Source organism: Ursus americanus, chromosome 8, assembly GCF_024610735.1.
Source record: "Ursus americanus isolate L20-20 chromosome 8, mUrsAme1.1.p, whole genome shotgun sequence".
Classification (NCBI taxonomy): Eukaryota; Metazoa; Chordata; class Mammalia; order Carnivora; family Ursidae; genus Ursus; species Ursus americanus.
In genome coordinates, this window is record NC_142134.1 from 31,238,229 (window position 1) to 31,260,076 (window position 21,848).

The 21,848-nt window shown below is 35.6% G+C and overlaps 1 protein-coding gene and 1 long non-coding RNA gene across 3 annotated transcripts in view; one reads left to right on the top strand and one right to left on the bottom strand.

Moving 5' to 3' along the window:
* Positions 1 to 3,566, bottom strand: part of LOC148109557 (uncharacterized) — a 296,308-nt gene extending 292,742 nt beyond the window's left edge. For both annotated transcript variants that reach the window (XR_015725457.1, XR_015725456.1), the window contains exon 1: positions 3,465 to 3,566. This is a non-coding gene — a long non-coding RNA (uncharacterized LOC148109557). The remainder of the gene's footprint in view (positions 1 to 3,464) is intronic.
* A 56-nt stretch (positions 3,567 to 3,622) lies between these two features.
* Positions 3,623 to 21,848, top strand: part of UBA6 (ubiquitin like modifier activating enzyme 6) — a 92,074-nt gene continuing 73,848 nt past the window's right edge. Inside the window, exons 1-2 of the mRNA XM_045771498.2 lie at positions 3,623 to 3,740; positions 7,299 to 7,358. Coding sequence (XP_045627454.2) covers positions 3,670 to 3,740; positions 7,299 to 7,358 — 131 coding nt within the window. The 5' untranslated portion in view covers positions 3,623 to 3,669. The remainder of the gene's footprint in view (positions 3,741 to 7,298; positions 7,359 to 21,848) is intronic.

Sequence of the window (21,848 nt, forward strand, 5' to 3'; positions counted from 1 at the left end):
GGCACTTAAGTTTTCAGGAAGATATTCATAACAATATACACCTATATAATGGTCAAGATGGGAAGATTTTAAATGCATTGTTGTATTTTGGATTGGATCTAGAACAGGTAAAAATGACATTAGTGAAAAACTGGTGAAATCCAAATAAAGTGTGTAGTTATTTAAGAGTATTGTACCAATATCAATTTCTTTGTTTTGACAAATGTACCATGGTTATGTAAGATGTTATCATTAAGGGAAGCTAAGTAAAGTGTATATAAAAATTCTCTGTCTTACCTTTGCAACTTTTCTAGTATTGAAATTTCTAAAATTACACCAAAATAAAGATTTTAAAATAAATTATTATGCTATGCCTTTGGAATACAACTACACATTCGTATATATAAACATATACATATGTTTAGGAAAGAAACAGTGGGTCTTTGACGGATCAAAGTTGAGAAGGGAAGAGAGTCAGGAAATCACAAAGCCAAACCACCATATTTTTTTAAATATTTCACAAAAGCAACAGAAAAGAGAGCTCTTTGATGTTAGAAAAGTTTTACTGAAAGTTGTTAGAACGGAAAGAAACCTGGACTAAGAAAGTAAAAATCTGCCTTGGCATTCATCAGGTATAGATAATAGATACAGATAAAGCCAGCTGTAAAGTTAACAGAAGATAGTATTTTTCCCAAAAACATGCTGTTAAGTGTCACAAAAAACCCTGACTTTGGGTAACTGCTATTTTTTTTACTCACAAAGAATCCTTTTCTCTAAAGTCACAGATTGTTAAAAAGCTTGCTCTTTGAAATCAATACATTAAGATTAAAATATCCTACTCTTGGCTAGGCGACCTAAGTCACTTAACACAGAGAAGCAGTTTCTACTTCCAACCCAGCAGCAGAACTTCGGAAAAGGGGTTTGTGGACACATCACACATCTATCTTAACTGCAGTTTCCAAGAAAACAGCAGCCTGGGTCCATGCTGGAGTCCAGAACGAATGGAGACCCCTTTACAAACAGCCTCATTTTCTTTTGAGCCTACGAGCCACTACTTCATTTTATTTTCTCCTAAATTCCACACTCCCCCAAATTCCTATAACAAAGCTATCTTTTCTTTTGTTTGGTGAGGCACCCCATAGTTCTTCTGGAATGTGGACTCCTTCCTGGCAATAAACCAGAAACTCGACCTTCTTGAAATACATTTTTTTACTGATAGACTTAGGCTTTCTGGGATGAGGAAGCCTGCCCCTTATTAAAAATTTGGGAGTAATAATTTGACATAAAAATGGACAACAAAAAAAGTTTCAAGTTCAAATACTATACAAAATTATTATTAAAAAAGAGAATAAGGAACATAACATTATCATTATAGACGATGAAAACATACCTGAAAGATGTGCCACAAAAATAGATCAAAACTTGTTACTATTTTTGAACTAGCTAAACAAAAAAGATACAACATAGGAAAGAACAACATGATTCAGAATTAGAAAAACTCTTCTGGATGGCAGGAGTCCTTTTACAATGCATATTTTAATCAAATCATTACATTGCACACTTAAAATATCTTACAATTTTGTCAATTACCTCCATGAGGGTGGGAAAAAACTCACAAATGAAGTGATAGATCTCAGAAGAACTAGTAATAAAGAATAAATTAGGGAGCGCCTGAGTGGCTCAGTCAGTTGAGCAGGCGACTCTTGATTTTGGCTCAGGTCATGATCTCAGGTTCCTGGGATGGAGCCCCGAGACCAGCTCCGAGCTCAGCGTGGAGTTGGCTTGAAGTTCCCTCACTCTCTCTCCTTCTGCCCCTGCCCCCACTTGCATGCTCTCTCTCTCTCTCTCTCTCTCAAACAAATAAATCTTTAAAAAAAGAAAAAGAATAGACTAGAAGTGGGGTAGGTGGGATGGGTAAAATAAGTGAAGGGAACTAAGAGGTACAAATGCCCAATTATAAAATAAATAAGTCACAAAGATGAATAGTACAGCATAACAAATATAGTCAGTAATATTGTATTAACATTATAAAAGAACAAAAAAGAATAAACTAGAAGGAACACAAAAGCTAATGCATGTAACAGATTGATTTCCTGTAAAGAATCTGAGCCAATCCTTAGGTCCTTTAGTCATTTTGCTTGTCTGATGCTCATTCTCTAGTAATTCTTCAGGAAGGCTTTATGACAACAATAGTCTCATCAAATATTGATCAAGTGTTGATAATAGTTTATACACTTTGTGCATGAGAGTTGCTTTTGTTGCATATAAAATCTTTAGCCCACATTTTCTCCTTGAGTATCCTAAATATATTGTTTCATTTTCTTTTGGAAAAAAGTTTCACTGTCAAAGGTCTAGTGATATTCCAATTTTCTTCTATTTTGCAAATGTAATAATACATTAAAATGTTAAATTAGGGTATCTGTTATACTTTTGAAATAATTCACACTCTATTTCGCCAAACCTAAAATGACCTCGAATTTATGAATACCATTATTTTCTGTATTGATGAGAAAGGAAAAAAATACATTCCAATTTCAGGGATGTTAAAATATAAAATGTGGGTTGTGGATGAAATTCAAGTTAATCCATTTTCTATTGTTGTATAACAATTTGCCATAAACATAGTACTACAGTAGAATCTTGAAAGAATGGGACATAGACCAAGTTCCTTCTAATGATTATGAAGAAAATGCAGAGAACTAGATTAAGAAACCTGAATAATGCCAAAGGCGAGCAGCATGAAGTTTCCAGGTACTTTGAAATGTTCAATTTTGAAATGAAAATGAAGAGGCACAAAGGATGATGCAGTTTTGCCTGGGCCCTCTCTCCACACTACAGAGGAAGAAATTCCAATTAAAAAATACCGTACATTACAGGAGTTGATACAAAGTCAAAGTATATGCTTTTAAAATCCTACAGACTTGTCTTCAAATGTGCAGTTTAGAATGAAAGACAAATTCTAATATTAAGTACTTCTAATTCTTGTTTTCTAAGAAAGGGGAAAGGGGAACCAATAGAAAAATTTAGATGAGAAGTCCTTAGACAGTTGTTCTACTACTTAATCTGACAGTGACTTGGTCTGTGACCTTGACCAGGTTACTTTGGCTGTCTGGAGGTTCTTTTCCCTCACCTACAAAGTGGAAGCAAACTGGATGACAACATCATTCAAAGCTTTAGAAATCACGAATCTATTAAATCTGTGACAGTGCCCGGCATGTAGTAGACGCCCAAAGTCATTTGTTAAATGTACAACGTTTTAAAATGGAATCCCGGAAATCCTGAGAATCTGGAGCTACCTACTACAAGCTTTCGATTTTTTATTAAATGAAGGGGCTTCCTCTTATTCCTACGCAACCCCATCACTTCGCTGGCCACTGGAACCTCTATGGTTGGCCACCGGGCCAGAGGCACCGCGTAACTTCAGTATTTCGGTCCATTTACACCCGCCGGAACCCGGTCGCAGCCGGGCCACTTACTGCACACACCTGCGCGGAGGCCCATTCCGGTCCCCTGCGGCCACACCCAAACCGGAAACCAAGGCGCCCCTGGGGTTGACGGGAAGGCTCAGGCCGGCTACACGCTCCCCGGCCCCGCCCCCTCCGGTGATGTCACCACCCGCCCCTTGACCTCACGGTCCCGCCCCCTTCCCTGCCTACCCGTAACCAGCGGCGGCGGCGTCTCTTGGAGGCGATGGAGGCATCGGAGCTGGTGGCCGCACCTCGGGGGGAAGAGGCGTCCTGCTCTTCCTGGGGGGCCGGCAGGTGAGAGAATGAGTGTGGGCGCGAAGCAGCGAGGGGTGGCGGCCGGGAGCCGGGCGCCGACTTCTTGCTCCCGCTCGGGCGTGTAGGGAGCGCGCGCGAGGCCGCGGAGCCGGGCAGAACCAGCCCTGGGTGGCGAGGGGAGCGCGCGGGGTGGGTGTGGCGCCGTGGGCTCGGACCTTTGCGGCTCCCGGCTTCGCTGAGGAGAAAGGCCACTTCTCGGTCCTTTCCGCCCTTTCTCAGTTCCAGTTGGGGTCTACCATCTTTTCAGTCACCGGACGTGTTTGGGGAGGAGAGGGCGCGGTGTGTAGCGGAGTGGAGCGGGCTTTGTCGAGAGTTCTGGCCCGGGTCGCTTGGCGTGAGCTTCCCAGCCCTGTTGCCAAACACCTTCCCTTCTTCTTTCGGTAAAATGAAAGCTAAGAGCGCCACTGTGCGGGATCTTGCATCGAGATCCTCCTTTGAAAACTATTACCAGAGGGAACTTGGTAATGATGAATCAGAGGCAGTCCGGACACCCTGAGGCCTCTGTTGACTACAGTTTTAAAAAAAAAAAAATCCGGGAAAAAACCCACGAGTTTTATTCATTCTTACTTCCCGTTGGCGTTAAGGTTTTTCCTGTCTTTTACTCGCCTGTAAACCCGGGGGGGGGGGGGGAATGTTCGTGTGGTTCCTTTTCAGTCATCTCGTAATTAATAAAGCGGTTAGTTGCATACTGCCCACCACTAGAATACAAGATTCCAAAGATAAAAGTGATGGGTATATGATTTTGAGATAATGTGAGACTGTCCATAAACCTGTAGCTTTTTCGCTAGTTCATATTGAAGGGATGTTTTCAGTACCATGATACTGCCTACCGAGGCCAACAGTGCCACATCTACTTGGGGGATATTATGTAATACAAACAAAACCTCCCCCTGTTTAAAGGGTTTTTGATTGCCATATAGACCTTATTACAAAAATGACTTTTGAAACATTCCAGTAAGGCAGGATTTTCCGAAAAATAAGTGCCAGTCATATCATTAAGTGACAAGGCTGGTTAGAACGTAGCTGTTCTCATGTTTACTTAAGAGCTTTGCCCACTAGACTATGGTCCTCCATGCAAGGAAGACAGCTAGGGATAAGAAAACTGTGTAATGGGAAATTTTGCTTTTTTTCGTATTTCATTACTATACCAAAACAGGGCATATTGTGTATGTGTGTGTTTTTATTAGACAGGTGATCTAAACATAGCTCTCTCCTGGTTTGCTTTCATAATTGCAATCAGAAATATTTCTAATAGTTATCCATGTATCACTTAGCTAGAAGCTGATAACATTTTGATTAACTCTATTTACAGATCTTTTGGCTTATATATCAAAACCAGGCTTAGAAAATTGGATTCCAAAACCTAAATTTCGTGCTTTCACATTATTTTTAGAATCCTATAATTGATAATTAGAGCTTCCCAGAACCTGGAATAGATTACAGTTTTGCCAAGATGATATTGATCTTATCGGTCACTGTGTCTCAGGCCAAAGTGCCCCACCTCTGCCTGGGTACCATTTCTGTTTCCCAGTGTTTATTCTATTTTCATTTTCATTTCACTTTTGTATGCCATGCTGTGAAAAAATTGAGCTGTGGTAAATCACTATATCTTATCATGCTAGTATGCTTCGTTTTTTTTTGTTTTGTTTTGTTTTGTTTTTTTAATTTCCTTAAGTAATCTCTACACCCATCATGGGGCTCAAATTCATAACCCTGAGATCAAGAGTCACATGCTCTACCAACTGAACCAGCCTGGCACCCCCCCTTTTTTTTAATTTTTAAAATTCATTCAACAGATACTTTTTGAGTGCTTTCTTTATGCTTACTATGAGAGGCAGTAGGCAGTAGAGCATGGTGATCAAGAGCTAGACAGCCTAGGTTCAGATTCTGGCTCTACCATTTACCTACTCCGGAACCTTGGGCAGCTTATTTAAATTAACTTCTGTGAGCCTGTTTTTTTCCTCTGTTTGGTGGAGTTGGTAATAGTGCCTGTCTCATTAAGTTGTAAGGGTTAGCGGAGTTAGCACATTTAAAGCACTTAAAACAGTGTGTGACACACTGTTTGCTCTTAAATTATTAATGCCAGGTAGTTTTAGGTATTTGGAACACGTTAGTGAATCCTTAACAGATCGTATATTCTCTTAGGGAAGGCAGACAATAAACAATGATAAGTAATTTGAAGAAAATACAGCAGGTTAATGAGTTAAGGAGTGAAGGAAAAGGAGAGACATTTAATTGAAAGGCTGATCAGAAGTGGTCTATGTAATATTGTGAGGCAATATTTTAATTGAGACTTAAATGATAAGAGTCAGCTATTCAGAGCTTTCAAGGAGGAACATTTCCAAGCAGAGGGAATAGCAAGTGTAAAAACTGAAGTGATAGCATGCTTGGCTTTTTGAGGAACAGCAAGTAGGTTTGTGTGGCTGAAGATGGTAAGAGGGAAAGTAGTGGGAGCTGTGATTGAAGAGGTAGTTGGGAGACAGAACACCTAAGCCCTTTTAGCATGGTAAGGTGTTTAAAATTTTTTTTAAAGATTTTATTTATTTATTTATGTATTTATTTGAGAGAGAGAAGGAGCAGGGGGAGGGGCAGAGGGAGAGGGAGAAGCCCAATGTGGGGTCTCGGGGGCTCCATCCCAGGACCCTGAGATCATGACCTGAGCTGAAGACAAGTACTTAACCATGTGAGCCACCCAGGCGCCCTAGGTGTTTAAAATTCGAAGAGTAAAGGAAATTTACTGAAGGATAGTTCTAAGTTGAAGAATAATGTCTGACTGCATTCTAAAAAATTTAGACTGTAATATAGATAATAAACTGAAGGGGGAAGGCAATATAGTAGTACCAGAGAAACTAGTTAGGAGGTCTTTGAAATAGTTCAGATGAAATATGATAATGGTTTGACCTGAGATTGTACTGGCACATAGATGAGAAAATGAGGGAACAAACTAAGAAGATCTCTAGATTCTGGGCCTGAGCAAGTGAGTAAATAATGGTACCAGTGAGTTGGTAAAGACTGGCAAAGAGTAGAGTAAGCAGGGAGAATTGAATTCTGTTTTGGGCTTGTTATGTTCATGAAACCAATTAAACATCAGAAGAGAGAGATTGTTCTAGCAGATGTGGAAAATCTGGATGTCAGAGGAGAGATCAAACATAGAGAAATAAGTTTAGATATCGTCAGTATATGGTAAATTCCATATGTGGATTAAATGAGATTAGAGAGAGTATGTATATTAGAGAAGGTGTATGGGGCACTCCAACAAAATTGCTAAAGTACAGATTCATCAGAATATATGTAAAACAACATCTTGTACACCTAAGAATAAAACAGTAGGCTGTAATTTTATAATATAGAGTAGGCAGTCAGTGAATTTAATTTTGACCTATTTTTAAAATGGAAATAAAGGGGTGGAAAATAAAATATATATCTGGTTTGTAAAATCCCCTTTAGTAACTGCCATGTATAATTGAATATTAGATTATAAAATGTGAATATTGAATAACCATACTTGCCCTTATAAGTTGTGTTTTATTGTTTCAGTTCAAATACAAATTTGCCCATCGTGTCAGAATCTGTGGAGATTGATGATGCATTATACAGGTGAGAATCTTATGGAAACTGAAACTTACTTTCCTCATTTTAGTTCTAAAGTAATGGAATACTCTATTCGAAAATACTGTTAGGCCTATGCAGAGTTTTGTAAATATATCCTAAGAATTCCTCTGAGGTTAAAATTAGGGTTTTCTCTGATTTTTTTTTTTTCTGTAGTCTGAAAGGTTGAATAATATTTAAATCTTAGTTGCTTTAGGTTTAGGTGATATGACTAAGAATGATTTTCTTACCCACTATAAAATATTCATCTTGTTTTTGGACAGGAGTACATATTTATGTTCTTGATAATGCAGGAGTCTCATGAAAAACAGTCCATTTCGCTTCAGTTATACAGAAACGTCTGGAGAATATATTTATTTCAGTGTAATCTCATTAACAACATTGCATGTTTGCAATATATGGACAGCAAGGAAGTATTATGTGGTTGAAGATGATTTGAATGGAATTTAGTGAGATTCTTTTTTACTGTACCTTTTCATGAAATCAAAATATTTTTATTAGAATTAAAGAGAAATTAAAAATATATACATTGCTAGCACTTCTTTTTTTTTTTTTTTAAGTTATTGATTTATTTGTTTAAGTAACCTCTACACCCAACATGGGACTTGAACTCAGGACCCCAAGATCAAAAGTCGCATGTTCTTCCAGCTGAACCAGCCAGGTCCCCCTATATTGCTATCACTTTTAAGACATTTTTTTAATACTTCAAGTTGTTTATATGGAAGATAGTATAATCTCAGTTTTTAAGTTTTTAGATTTCCCCTCTAATTATGAAAATTAGATTTTATGTAGATAGAATCGAAATAATGGGCTATTTCTTTTTTATATTTCTTCTTTATATATATTAATTTCTTTATATATATATTTCTTTTTTATATTTTGTGTGGGATGCAGAGTCAATTTTGAGCATTTTAAGAAAAGCTGAATCAACCTAGTAGGTTGATTGCAGTTATTGTTTTGTGCTGTACCCTTGGAAAAAGAGATAAAGGACTAAACTTAATTTTACTTTGTGCAAATTACTTTACCATATGGTTTCCTGATTATAAATATACTTTAGAAATCACATTAAGTTTGGACTCTTAATCTATAATTATGATGTTCTTAACGTCATTTTGATCATATTCCTGGGATAACAAATAGCAGCTTCTTAGAATAGCGCTGGCTCAGTTTATTCATTGTTTAGTTACAATCCTTATGAAACTTTTTATCTCTCTCCAACCCTGTAATGACTGATTAGTGATCATAATTTTCAGTATACCAGAGATTAAATTTTCCTTTTGCAATGTTGTGTAAGTAGGGCTGAAGTTTGCTTGAGTGAAAAATACAGAATATAGTAGTTTATATGTGATCGGGTACTGCTGGATCATAAAGTAGTTCTAGTTTTAATTTTTTGAGGAACCTCCATACTGTTTTCCATAGCAGCTAGACCGCTTTACATTCTTACCAATAGTGCACAAGGATTCCAATTTCTCCATGTTCTTACCTTTTTATTTTCTGACATTTTGTTTTTTATAATAGCCAAACAGGTGTAAGGTGATATCGCTTTGTGGTTTTGCATTTTCTTGACAATTAGTGATGTAGAGCACCTTTTCATACCTGTTGGCCATTTGTGTCTTTGGAGAAATGTCTGTTCTAGTCCTTGCTCATTTTTAAATCCTATTCCTTGGGTGGGGGGGGGGCGGCGGTTGCTATTGACTTGTAGTTCCATATATAATTCAAGTATTAACCTCTTATCTGATACATGGTTTGCAGATATTCTCTCCCATTCTGTAGTTTGCCTTTTCACTTTGTTGATTGTCTTCTTTGCTGCGCAGAAGCTTTTTAGCTTGAAGTGGTCCCACTTGTCTACTTTTGCTTTTATTGCCTGCGCTTTTGGTATCATATCCAGGAAATTCTTTCCAAGACCAATGTTAAGAAACTTTTCCCCCATTTTTCTCCATAAGTTTTATAGTTTGAGGTCTTAAATTTAAGTCCTTAATCCATTTTGAGTTGATTTTGTATGCGGTGTAAGGTAAAGGTCCAACTTCGTCGTTCACATGCAGAAATCCAGTTTTGCCAATACCATGCATTAGCCCCAACTTTCCTTTTCTTCTGACTACACTGATTATACTAGACACTTTCTTACCAAACACAGTTTCTATTTTTACACCTCATTGTCTTTTCCTTCATTGCCCTTTTGTGCCTTAAAAGCACTCAACACCATTGGATCCCTTTTCCTTCTTCCCTCTTCCCATTCCCAAACTTAATTAAATGCTGCCAAATCTACTCAGTAACCTAAGCTAGACACCTTGGTAAAGTCTTAGATTATTCCCTATTTGTCATCCCCCAAATTCAATTCTTTAAAAATCCTTTTAGTTCTTTCTGAACAACTCTTAATTCCAATTATTTAATTCTCTCTCCCTTCATTCAGCATCTCTCAGTTGAACTGTTACAACAGTCTGTTATGTGATCTCTTTAGAGCTACTAAATCTCTAATCCACCTTCCATACTTCGTTCAAAGTGATGTTTTTCAAATTTACCTCAAAGCCCCTGGCTTCTCTGTTTAAAATATTTATATGGTTCTCTATCATTTACATTAGTGAAGCCAAACTGTATAATAGCATTTAAGTTTCCTTTTCTATACAACATAACAGTGGATGAGAGGATAATCTTTGGTATTAGATCTGAATTTGAATTATCCTTCATCATTTAAGAGTGTGTGATCTTAATTAAATTACTCTTAAGTCTAATTTTTCTTTCATTCATTTATTTTTTCATACATTCATCCATTCAACAAATATTAAGGAGAAAAATGTATACAAATTGCAAATTTATCATGAAGAATAGTGCCTAGGAGCTCAATAATTTTTGTTACTATTACCATGAGTTATGGCCGTGTGTTTCTTTTTAGCGTCCATGTCACTCCTCATTACTTTACCCTCTAACATCCTATTCTTTAGCTTTGTCAAACTATATGTATACACTGTCAGAGTCTAGTATTTGATATTACTCTACGTATAACCTAAAAGCTAACATATTATTGTTTAGTGGATGCTGACAGAAGATGTTAAACTTCAGGGTCAGAGACAAAGGATTTCATTACTTATGATACAGCAATTAGCATGCCCATCAGGGTGGTGTCGGTTCCCCTTGCTCCAAAGTCCCATAGGGGCAATGCCATGGGCCCAGATGAATTCTTTGTATGTAATGAGTTTACATCACAGCTGAAATACACTGCATTTGGGGGACCCACCATTTTATGTCAAACAGTAAGCAAGCCTGCGCTTTGTCTTGGAGAAAGACTCATCTCATCCCTCAATTTTGTGTGCTGCAAACACGACCCTAAGAAAAGGCCCAATAAAGAGCAGTCAGGACCTTGCCTGCTAGACATATTAGAGAGACATGTAGGAGTGTGAACGGTCCATGAAGGAGTGTCTTCCAACATAAATACATGTTTTTTTCACTGTTTTTGAGGTGTAACTGATGTATAATAAACCGTACATATTTAAGGTATACAATTTGATGTGTTTGACATAATGTACATATTAATGAAATCACCATTGTAATACAGATAATGAATATATCCATCACACCCGAACATTTTCTTTGTGCCCCTTTGTAATCCCTCCTCCTTTCTCTCTCCATTCACCATTTCCCCAGGCAACTACTGATCAGCTTTTTGTCACTATAGAATACTTTGCATTTTCTAGAATTTTATATAAATGAAATTGTACTGTATGTACCTTTTTGGGGGGGAGAGGGTCTGGTTTCTTTCACTAAGCATAATAATTTTGAAATTTGTCTATATTGTTTTACCAGTAGTTTGTTCCTTTTTATTGCTGAGTTGTATTCTAGCATATGGATATACTACATTCTATTTAACCATTTTTAAAAATTTTTTTAACTTAAATTCAATTTAAGTAACATATACTGTATTATTAGTTTCAGAGGTGGAATTCAGTGATTCATGAGTTGCATACAACACCCAGTGCTCATTATTTCAAGTGCCCTCCTTAATGCCCATCACCCAGTTGCCCCATCCCCCTACCCGCCTCCCCTCCAGCAATCCTCAGTTTGTTCCCTATAGTTAGGAGTCTCTTATGGTTTGCTTCCCTCTCTGTTTTTCTTACTTTTCCTTCCCTAACTGTTGATAAGCATTTGGGTTGTTTCCAGGTTTGCGTTATTACAAATAAGGCTGCTATGAGAATTTATATATGAGTTTTAGGGTCAATATATGTTTTCGTTCACTCTTTGATAAGTACCTAGAAGTAAATGTCTGGGAGGTATGGTAAATGTATTTTTAACTTTTTAAGAAATGCCAAGCTATTTTCCAAAGCAGTTGTACCATTTTACATTTCTACCAGTAGCGTATGAGAGTTTGAGTTACCCCACATATTTACTCACCAACTGAAATGGTCAGGTCTTTTTTAATTTTAGGCTTTCTAGTACGTGTATAGTAGTATTACATTGTGGTTTTAATTTGTATTTCCATAATGACTAATGATCATGGGCATCTTTTCATGAGCCTATTTGCTACCTATCTTTAGGGAAATATCTATAAATCTTTTGCATCTCTTTTTTTTACTAGCTTGTCTGTCTTAATGAGTTCTTTATATACTATATATATCATGTCCTTTGTTACATATATGGTTGCATATATTTTCTTCTAGTTTGTGGCTTGTCTTTTACTTTTCATAATAATGTCTTTGGCAGAGCAAAATTTTTAATTCTGATCAGACATAATTAATGTGTTTTTTGTCCTATTTTTTAAATGTTGGCAAAAACTCAAGGATGCAAAGATTTTCTCTGATGTTATCTTCTTGAAGTTTCATAGTATTAACTCTTAAACTTAAGTTTATGATCCATTTTAAGTTAATTTTTATATAATGTGAAGTGAAGGTCAGAATTTATTTTTTTCCAAAAAGCACTAATGTTTTAGCACCCCAGTTGAAGATTATCCATCCTCTTAGAATTCCCTGGGTATCTGCCTTTGGCACAATTCAAAAGAGTATATATCTGTTTATTTATTTCTGGAATTTTCTTTTTCAGTGATCTGTATGTTTCACTTTACAACAACATCACATCTCCTTGCTTACCATAGCCCTGTCATAAATCTTGGAATCTGGGAGTGTAATTCCACCAACTTTGATCTTCTTTTGCAGAGTTGTTTTGGGTCTTCTGTGTCCTTTGAATTTCCACATACATTTTAGCATCAGCTTGTCTATTCTTTAAAAAAAAAAATCCTACTGGAATTTGGTTTGAGTTTGTGTTGAATCTGATGTTCAGTTCTGGGAATATCGACATTTTGACATTATTGAATTTTAAGATCCATTATTAATGGATGGTATGTCTGTCAATTTATTTCTTTAGTCTCTCCTAGTAGTGTTATATAATTACCAGTGTGGAGATCTTAGACAGCTTTTATCAAATTTATCCCTAAGTAATTTGCATTTTTATACTATTGCAAATGGTCATTTTTAAATTTCAGTTACCAGTTATTCATTATTCTTAAATTCAAGCTCAATTGATTTTTGATTAATTATACTTATCCAACAAGCTTGCTAAACTTACTCACAATTCTAGTAAATTTTTTTGTAAACTCCATAGGATTTTTCTAACAGTCATGTTGTTTGAAAATAAAGAAGTTTTACTTCCTCCTTTCCATTCCAGATGCCTTTGTTTCTTTGTCTTATCACACTGATTGGAGGATCCAATACAATGTTAAGTGGAAGTGGAAAAGGTGGACAACATCACTTTGTTCTTGATGTTCATTGGAAAACATTCATTCTTCCATGGTGGGATATTTTGTTAGCTGTAGGCTTTTCATAGATTCCTTTTATTAAGCTGAGGAAATTTCCTTCTGTTGCTAGTTTGCATAGAGTTTTGTTTTGGGTTTTTTTTTTTAAGTCAGAAATGGGTATCTAGTTTGTCAAACACTTTTTCTTCATTCATTGAGGTGATCATATGGATTTTCTTTTAGTCTTTTAATGTAGTGAATTATAATGATGGCTCTTAGATTATTATACAACCCTTGCATTCCAATTCTAGGATAAAACTAATTTGGTCATGATGTACTTTTACATTTATGTGTAAAAATTCTGTTAAGAATTTTTGCTTCTGGTTACCTAAGACAGATGAATCACTGAACACAACCTCTGAAACTAATAATACTCTATATGTTAATTAGTTGAACTTATATTAAAAAAAGGAAAAAAAAGAATTTTTGAATCCGTGTATGTGAGGGATATTGTTGTGGAGTGTTTTTTAATTCAGTGATTTTGTGTTTTGATACCAGGGTAATGCTGATCTCATAGAATGAACTGAGTATTTCTTCAAATTTCTAGAAAGTATGTGTAGAATTGGTATTATTTTTCCTTAAATTTTTGGTGGAAATAACAATGGAGTTTCGAGTTTTCTTTGTGGGAAACTTTTTAACATCTAATAGACATGGTAACATTCAGGTAATATACAATTGACCCTTAGCTCAGATCCATGTGGATTTTTTTCAATAAATATATTAGAAATTTTTTTGAAAATTTGCAACAATTTGAAAAAATGCAAACCACACAGCCTAGAAATACTTAAAAATTAACAAAAAGGTATGTCATGAATGTATAAAATATATGTAGAAACTAGTCTGTTTTATCATTTACTACCATAAAATACACACAAATCTATTATTTAAAAAATTTATCAAAACTTATGCAAACAAACACAGAATATACATGGTGCCATTTATAGTCAAGAGAAAGGTAAACCAACATAAAAATTCAGTACTAATTCGTAACTGCATAGCTAATATATCACTGTATGTTAACTGGTGGGAATTAAAAACTTTAAAAAATCATAACTACATAAAAATTAACTGTAGTGCATACTATCCTAGTGTTATAATTTTGTAGCCACCTCCTGTTGCCATTGTGGTAAGCTCAAGTGTTGGCAAGTATCCCCTTAAAACACCATGTGATGCTAATCATCTTAGTGTGAGCAGTTTCTCTCTTCAGTAAATTGTGTATCTCAGTAAAAAGTGACCTCACGGTTCTCACATATTTTTCATTGTGTTTAGTGGAATACTGTAAACCTTGAATAACACAGTGGGTCCCCTACAGTGTCACCAATGATGCTAGAAGTGCTCCCTAGAAGTAGAGAAAAGCCATGACATTACAAGAAAAAGTTGAACTACCTGATACGTACCATAGATTGAAGTCGGTAGCTGTGGTTGCCTGCCATTTCAAGATAATTAAATGTAGCATTAAGGACCATTGTTGAGAGATAGGAAGGAAGGGAGGAAGAAAAGGAAGTTTGTGAAGCTGAAGCTGCAGCTCCACCAGCAGGCACAAAAATCTTGTACTTTTTGCAAAATTCCTTTTTATCTTGTATTGAAAATGCAGCTTTTATGTGGGTATGAGAGTTGCTCTAAGAAAAACATGCTTATACACTCTAATATGATTTGAGAAAAAACAAAGTCATTATAAGACAACTTAAAGCAAAAAGAAGGTGAAGGATCTAAAGCTGGAGAATTTAATGCCAGCAAAGGATGGTTTGATAATTTAGACATGGACTTGGCTTAAGAAATGTCAAGATAACAGGAAGAAGCACTTGCTGAACAAGAGGCAGCAGTTGAGTTCCAGATGGCTTTCAGAAAATCATTGTGGAGAAAGAATATCTACCTGAGCAGTTTTTTAATGCAGATGAAAGTGTCCTGTTCTGGAAAAAACAATGCCACAAAGAACATTCATTGGTAAGGAAGAGAAACAAGCACCAGGACTTAAGGCAGGAAGAGATAGGCTCACTCAACTATTTTATGCAAATGCAGTTGTGTTTATGATGAGCACTGCCCTTACCTATAAAGCTGCTAACTGCCCCCCCTCCACCCTTGAGCCTTAGAGGGAAAAAGTAAACACCAGCCACTAGTCTTTTGGTTGTACAGCAAGAAGGCCTGGACAGTAAAACTCTTTATTCTGAATTGGTTCCATTGATGTTTTGTCCCTGAAGTTAGGAAGTACCTTGCCAGTAAGGGACTGTCTGTTAAAATTCTTTTGATATTGGACGGTGCTGTTGGCCACCCAGAACCCTATGAGTTCAATACGAAAGGCATCAAAGTGGTCTCCTTGCCCCCCAAATACGTCTCTAATTCAACCTCTAGATCAGGGGGTCATAAGGACCTGTAAGGCTCATTACACATGGTACTCTATTGAAAGGATTGTTAATGCCATGGGATAGAAACCCAGCAAAGAGAACATCTTGGGAAGGATTACAGCATTGAAGATATCATTATTATAGAAAATGCCAGCAAAGGATTTAGGCCCAGAACAGTAAATTCCTACTGGAGAAAACTGTGTATAGATGTTGTACATGACTTCATAGGATTTATGACAGAGCGAATCAAGGAAATTAGGGAAGAGATTGTAGCTATGGTAAAAAAAAAAAGAAGGGTGGGGGCAGGTGATGGGTTTCAGGTTATAGATTTTGGAGAAATTCAAGAGCTAATAGACACCATACCAGAGGAATTAACAGAAAATGACTTGATGGGGGCACCTGGGTGGCACAGCGGTTAAGCGTCTGCCTTTGGCTCAGGGCGTGATCCCGGCATTATGGGATCAAGCCCCACATCAGGCTCTTCCGCTATGAGCCTGCTTCTTCCTCTCCCACTCCCCCTGTTTGTGTTCCCTCTCTCACTGGCTGTCTCTATCTCTGTTGAATAAATAAATAAAATCTTTAAAAAAAAAAAAAGAAAGAAAATGACTTGATGGAAATGAGTACTTCCAAAACAGTACCAGGTGATGTGGAAGAAGATGTAGAAGAAACACTGCCAGAAAACAAATTGACATTTGATAATCTGGCAGAAGATTTCTAATTATTCAAGACTGCTTTTGACTTCTTTTATGGCATGGACCCTTCTGTAATTCGGGCACTGAAACTAAAGCGTATTGTGAGAAAAGGATTGGTACCAAGTAAAAACATATTTAGAGAAATAAAAAAGCAAAAAATAGACAAATCATGATGTATTTCCATAAAGTTACACTGAATGTGCTTGTATGTCTTGCCTACCCTTTCTCCTCCTCCACTTCTTCCACCTCTGCTACCCTGGGCAGCAAGACCACCGCTGCTGCTGCTGCTCCTCCTCCTCCTCCTCCTCCTCCTCTTCAGTGTGAAGACAATCAGAATGAAGACCCTTATGATCAGCTTCCACTTAATGAATAGTAAATGATCACCATGCTGCACAGTTAATAAACCGATCTGTTGTGAGTGTGTGAAAAACTGTACCGAAAGAACTGTATGAGACATTTATGTGTCATCATCATCATCTAAGTATTCATTGCGTAGAACATCATATAAAAAGTGGGTAGCCTGTCCTTACATAGGCATAAGATGAATATGTAATTCAAAATTAACATGTTATCTTACTGTTTCGTATCTTTACTTTCAAAGAATTGCATTATTCCACAGTATGACCCCCTCTCTCTCATCATTGGAGAAACTGCTTATCAGCTTCTCATTACAAGTAGGTGGGTTTTTTAGAAAATGTAACAAAGTTTCCAGTACTGTCTAGATGTTTGACTACAGTAATATATGCCATGAAAATTTTGTAAAGATTTACTCATTAGTAAATAAGCTAGGCTGCCAAAAGCAATCCCATTGCTGCTGCTTTGTTTTTAAATACATGGATTATTAAACTTATAAATAAATATGGATTCTTTTTCATGTTATCTTTTTATTTTTAATGTCTGATGTTAATAATACATATAACATCTACAGTGTTTTGTATCATGTAAGACAACATTGATATAGGTACAGATGATTCATTTTATAAACATAATTTACAGTACCAATAAATACAGTACAGTACTGTAAATGTATTTTCCTTATGATTTTTCTTAATAACATTTTCTGTAGCTTACTTCATTATAAGAATATGGTGTATAGTACACAGAAGTTACAAAACATGTTAATTGACTGTTTTTGTTACAGGTGAAGCTTCCAGCCAACAGTAGGCTATTATTAGATAAGTTTTTGTGAGTCAGAAGTTATGCACAGATTTTTGACTGTGGAGGGTTGGTGCCCCTAACTTCAACATTGTTTAAGAGTTAATTGCCTTTCTTTTTGAGTGAGCTTTGAGATTTTGTCTCTTTCGGAGAGTATGTTTGTATCTTAGTGGTTGAATTTAGTGGCGTAAAACTGTTTGTAATTTTCCCTGAATACCCTTCTTAATGTCTGTAGAATCAGAAATGATGTTCCTTCACTCATTTCTATTACTGATAATTTGTCTTTTTTCTGATCATTCCAGCTAGAGGTTTATTGATTTTATTTTATTCTCAAAGAACCAGCTTTTAGTTCCATATTATTTTTCTGTTTTGTATCTTGGTGATTTCTCTTCTTTTTGGGATTTTTCTCCTGCTTACTTTGATATCAATTTGCTTTGTTTTTCTAATTTCTTTTTTAATTAAGTTTTTATTTAAATTCCAGTGCAATTAACTGTACACAGTGTTATATTAGTTTCAGGTGTACAGTATAGTGATTCAGCAATTCTATACGTTATTCAGTGCTCATCAGGATAAAGTATACTCTTAAATCCCTATCACCTGTTTCACCCCACACACACATACACACCCTCCGTCCAGTAACCATTGGTTTGTTCCCCATAGTCTGTTTCTTTTTCTTGAATTTGTTGTTTCTTAAATTCCACGTGAGTGAAATCATATAGTATTTGCCCTTCTCTGTCTTACTCTGCTTATCCTTATACTCTGGCTCCATCCATGTTATAGGAAATGACATAATTTCATTCTTTTTTATGGCTGAATGATAATCCCATTTTATATATATACCACATTTTCTTTATCCATTCATCTATCAATGGACAGTTGGGCTACTTCCATAATTTGGCTATTATAAATAATGCTGCAAGAAACAGAGGTGCATGTATTTCTTTGAGTTAGTGTTTTTGTATTTTATGGGTAAATAACCAGTAGTTTGATTAATGGATAGTAGAATAGTTCTATTTTTAACTTTCTGAGGAACTTCCATACTGTTTTCCACAGTGGTTACACCAGCTTGCATTCCCACAAACAGTGCATGAGGGTGCCTTTTTCTCCACATCCTCACGAACACTTGTTTCTCGTGTTTTTTTGATTAGAGCTGTTCTGAGAGGTGTGAGATGATATCTCATTGTAGTTTTGATTTTGCATTTCCCTAATGATGAGTGACTTTAAGCATCTTTTCATGTGTCTGTTAGCCATCTGTATGTTGTCTTTGGAGAAAAGTTTATTCATGTCCTCTGCCCATTTTTAAATTGGATTATTTGGGGGGTTGAGGGTGTTGTGTATGAGTTCTTTATATATTTTGTATACTAACCCTTTATCAGGTGTGTCATTTGCAAATATCTTGTCCCACTCAGTAGGCTGCTTTTTTAGTTTTGTTGATTATTTCCTTCACTGCAGAAGGTTTTATTTTGTTTTAGTTCCAGAGTTTATGTTTACTTTTTTATCCCTTGCCTCAGGAGACATCTGGAAAAATGTTCCTATGGCCAGTGTCAGAGACATTACTGCTGTGCTCTCTTCTAGGATTTTTATGGTTTCAGGTCTCACGTTTAGATCTTTTATCCATTTTGAATTTATTTTTGTGTTTGCTGTAAGAAAGTGGTCCAGTTTCATTCTTTTGCACGTTGCTGTCCAGTTTTCCCAACACCATTTGTTGAAGAGACTGTCTTTTTTCCCATTGGATATTCTTTTCTCCTTTGTTGAAGATTAACAGACCATATAATTGTTGAGTTCATTTCTGGGTTTTCTGTTCTGTTCCATTGATCTGTGTTTTAATTTTTGTGCCACTACCATACAGTTTTGATTACTACAGCTTTGTAATAACAACTTGATGTCTGAAATTGTGATACCTCCAGTTTTGTTTTTCTTTTTCAAGATTGCTTTGGCTTTTGGGGGTCTTTTGTGGTTCCATACAAATTTTAGGGTTGTTTGTTGTAGTCCTGTGAAAATGCTGTTAGTATTTTGATAGGGAATCTAAATCTGTAGATTGCTTTGGTAGTATAGACATTTTAACCATTTTCTTTCAATCCATGACCATGAAATGTCTTTAATTTCAATTTATTTCATCAGTGTTTTATACTTGTCAGTACAGGTCTTTCATTTCTTTGGTTAAGTTTATTCCTAGGTATTTTATTATTCTTGGTGCAGTTGTAAATGGGATTTTTTTCTTAATTTCTTTTTGCTGCTTGATTATTAGTGTATAGAAATGCAACAGATTTCTGTATGTTGATTTTTGCATCCTGCAGCTTTACTGAATTCATGTGTCAGTTCTAGTTTTTTGGTGGAGTCTTAATGGTTTTCTATATATAGTATCATATCATCTGCAAATAGTGGAAGTTTTGCTTCTTATCAATTCTTACCAATTTGGATGCCTTTTATTTCGTTTTGTTCTCTGATTGCTGTGGCTAGCACTTTTAGTACTGTGTTTGAATAAAAGTGGTGAGAGTGAATATCTTTGTCTTATTCCTGACCTTAGGGGAAAAGCTCTTGTTTTTTTCCCATCAAGTATGATGTTCATTGTGGGTTTTTCATATAAAGTCTTTATTATGTTGAGATATGTTCCCCTCTACACCACTTTGTTGAGGGTTTTAATCATGAATGGATGTTGTACTTTGTCAAATGCTTTTTCTGCATCCATTGAAATGATCATAATGGTTTTTATCCTTTCTATTGCTGATGTGATGTTCTTTTTTTAGTTTCTTAAAGTGGGAGGTGAGATAATCAATTTTTGAGCCCGTTATTCGTTAGTAATATGTCTATTTCATGCTAAAAATGTCCCTCTAAATACTGCAGTATATGTATCTCACAGATATGTCATTTTCATTCTGTTCAGAAAAATTTGTAACTTTTTTTTTGACTCAAATGTTATTTAGAAGTGTATTATTTGGCTTCCAAATATTGAGAGATTTTTCAGAGATCTTTCTGTTGTTAATCTCTAATTCAGTTCCATTGGTATCAGTGGATAAGCTTTGCATGACTTTGTTGTTTTGGGTTTTTTTTTTTTTTTTCTTAGTGTTTTGCTACAGAATATGGTCTATCTTGTCATTGTTCTATATGCATTTAAAAGAATGTCTGTTCTGTTGTTTGTTGGGTTGTCCTATCAATGTCAAATTGATTGATAGTGTTTTTCAGGTATTCTATATCATAATTGATTTTCTGTCTAGTCTTTATACCAATTATTGAGAAAGGGGTGTTGTCTTTCATTTTGTGTTTGAACATTTCTCATTTCAGTTCTATCAGTTTTTGCTTTGTATAGTTTGAACCTCTTTTATTAGTGCATAAACTTTTAGAATTGTTATGTCCCCTTGATGTATTGATGTATTGACCCTTTATCATTTTGAAATGGCCCTCTTTATCCTGGTGGTTTTCTTTGTTCTGAAATCTATTTGTCTAATATTGATAGAGCCACTCCAGTTTTCTCTTGGTTATTGGTAGCATGGTTTATCTTTTTATACTGATTTATTCCTATTTGTATACTCATCTTATTTGTGTATTTAAATTTGGCTCTTTGTAAATAGAATATAGTTGGGTTTTTCTTTTTATTCAATCTGCCAATCTTTGTCTTTTAATTGGAGTTGTTAGACCATTTACATTTAATGTGAAATACTGATACCATTTTGCTTTGTAATGTCTGACCTCTTACTGGTTTTCCATTTTTTCTGTTTTTTTTTTTAATAGTTGAGCATTTTTTATTATGATATTTCATCTCCTTTGTTGGCATATTACTGTACTTTTGTTTTTTGATTACTTCATGGTATGTAGTATATATCTTTAATATATTACAGTGTATGTTAAAATACTATTCTATCACTTTCTGTATGGTATAGGAATGTTACAACAATATACTTCCATTTCTCCTATCCCAGGATTTCACTTACTGTTATCTTACATTTTACTTCTACATATTTTACAAATTTGCAATTCATTATTGTTTTGGGCTTAGTCAGCTATCTTTAAAAGAGATTTTTAAATAACAAGAAAGGGTTTTTATATTTATTATTATATTTGTCATTTCTGGTATTCTCTTTTCCTTTGTGTAAGTTAAGATTTCCATCTAGTGTCATTTTCCACCTCCCTGAGGATTTAGTGTAACATTTCTTATTGTGAAGGTCTGTCAGCAGTGAATTCTTTCAGTTTTTGTATGTCTGAAAAACTCTTTACTTTCTTTTTTTAAATTGAGTATAGAATTCCACATTGACAGTTTTTTCCTTTCAGTGCTTTTAAAATGTTGGGCCACCGTTTCTGATCTGTAGTGCTTCCTGGGAGAAAATCAACTGTCATTCTTATCTTTCCTCTGTAAATAATGTGCCCTATTTTCCCTGATTGCTTTTTATATTATCTCTTTGTCATGGTTTAAACAATTATGATACGCCTTGGTGTAGTTTCCTTCATATTTCTTATTCTTGGATTTGTTCACATTGTGGTCTGTGAGTTGATTGTATTTCTGGAAAAATTTTAGTCA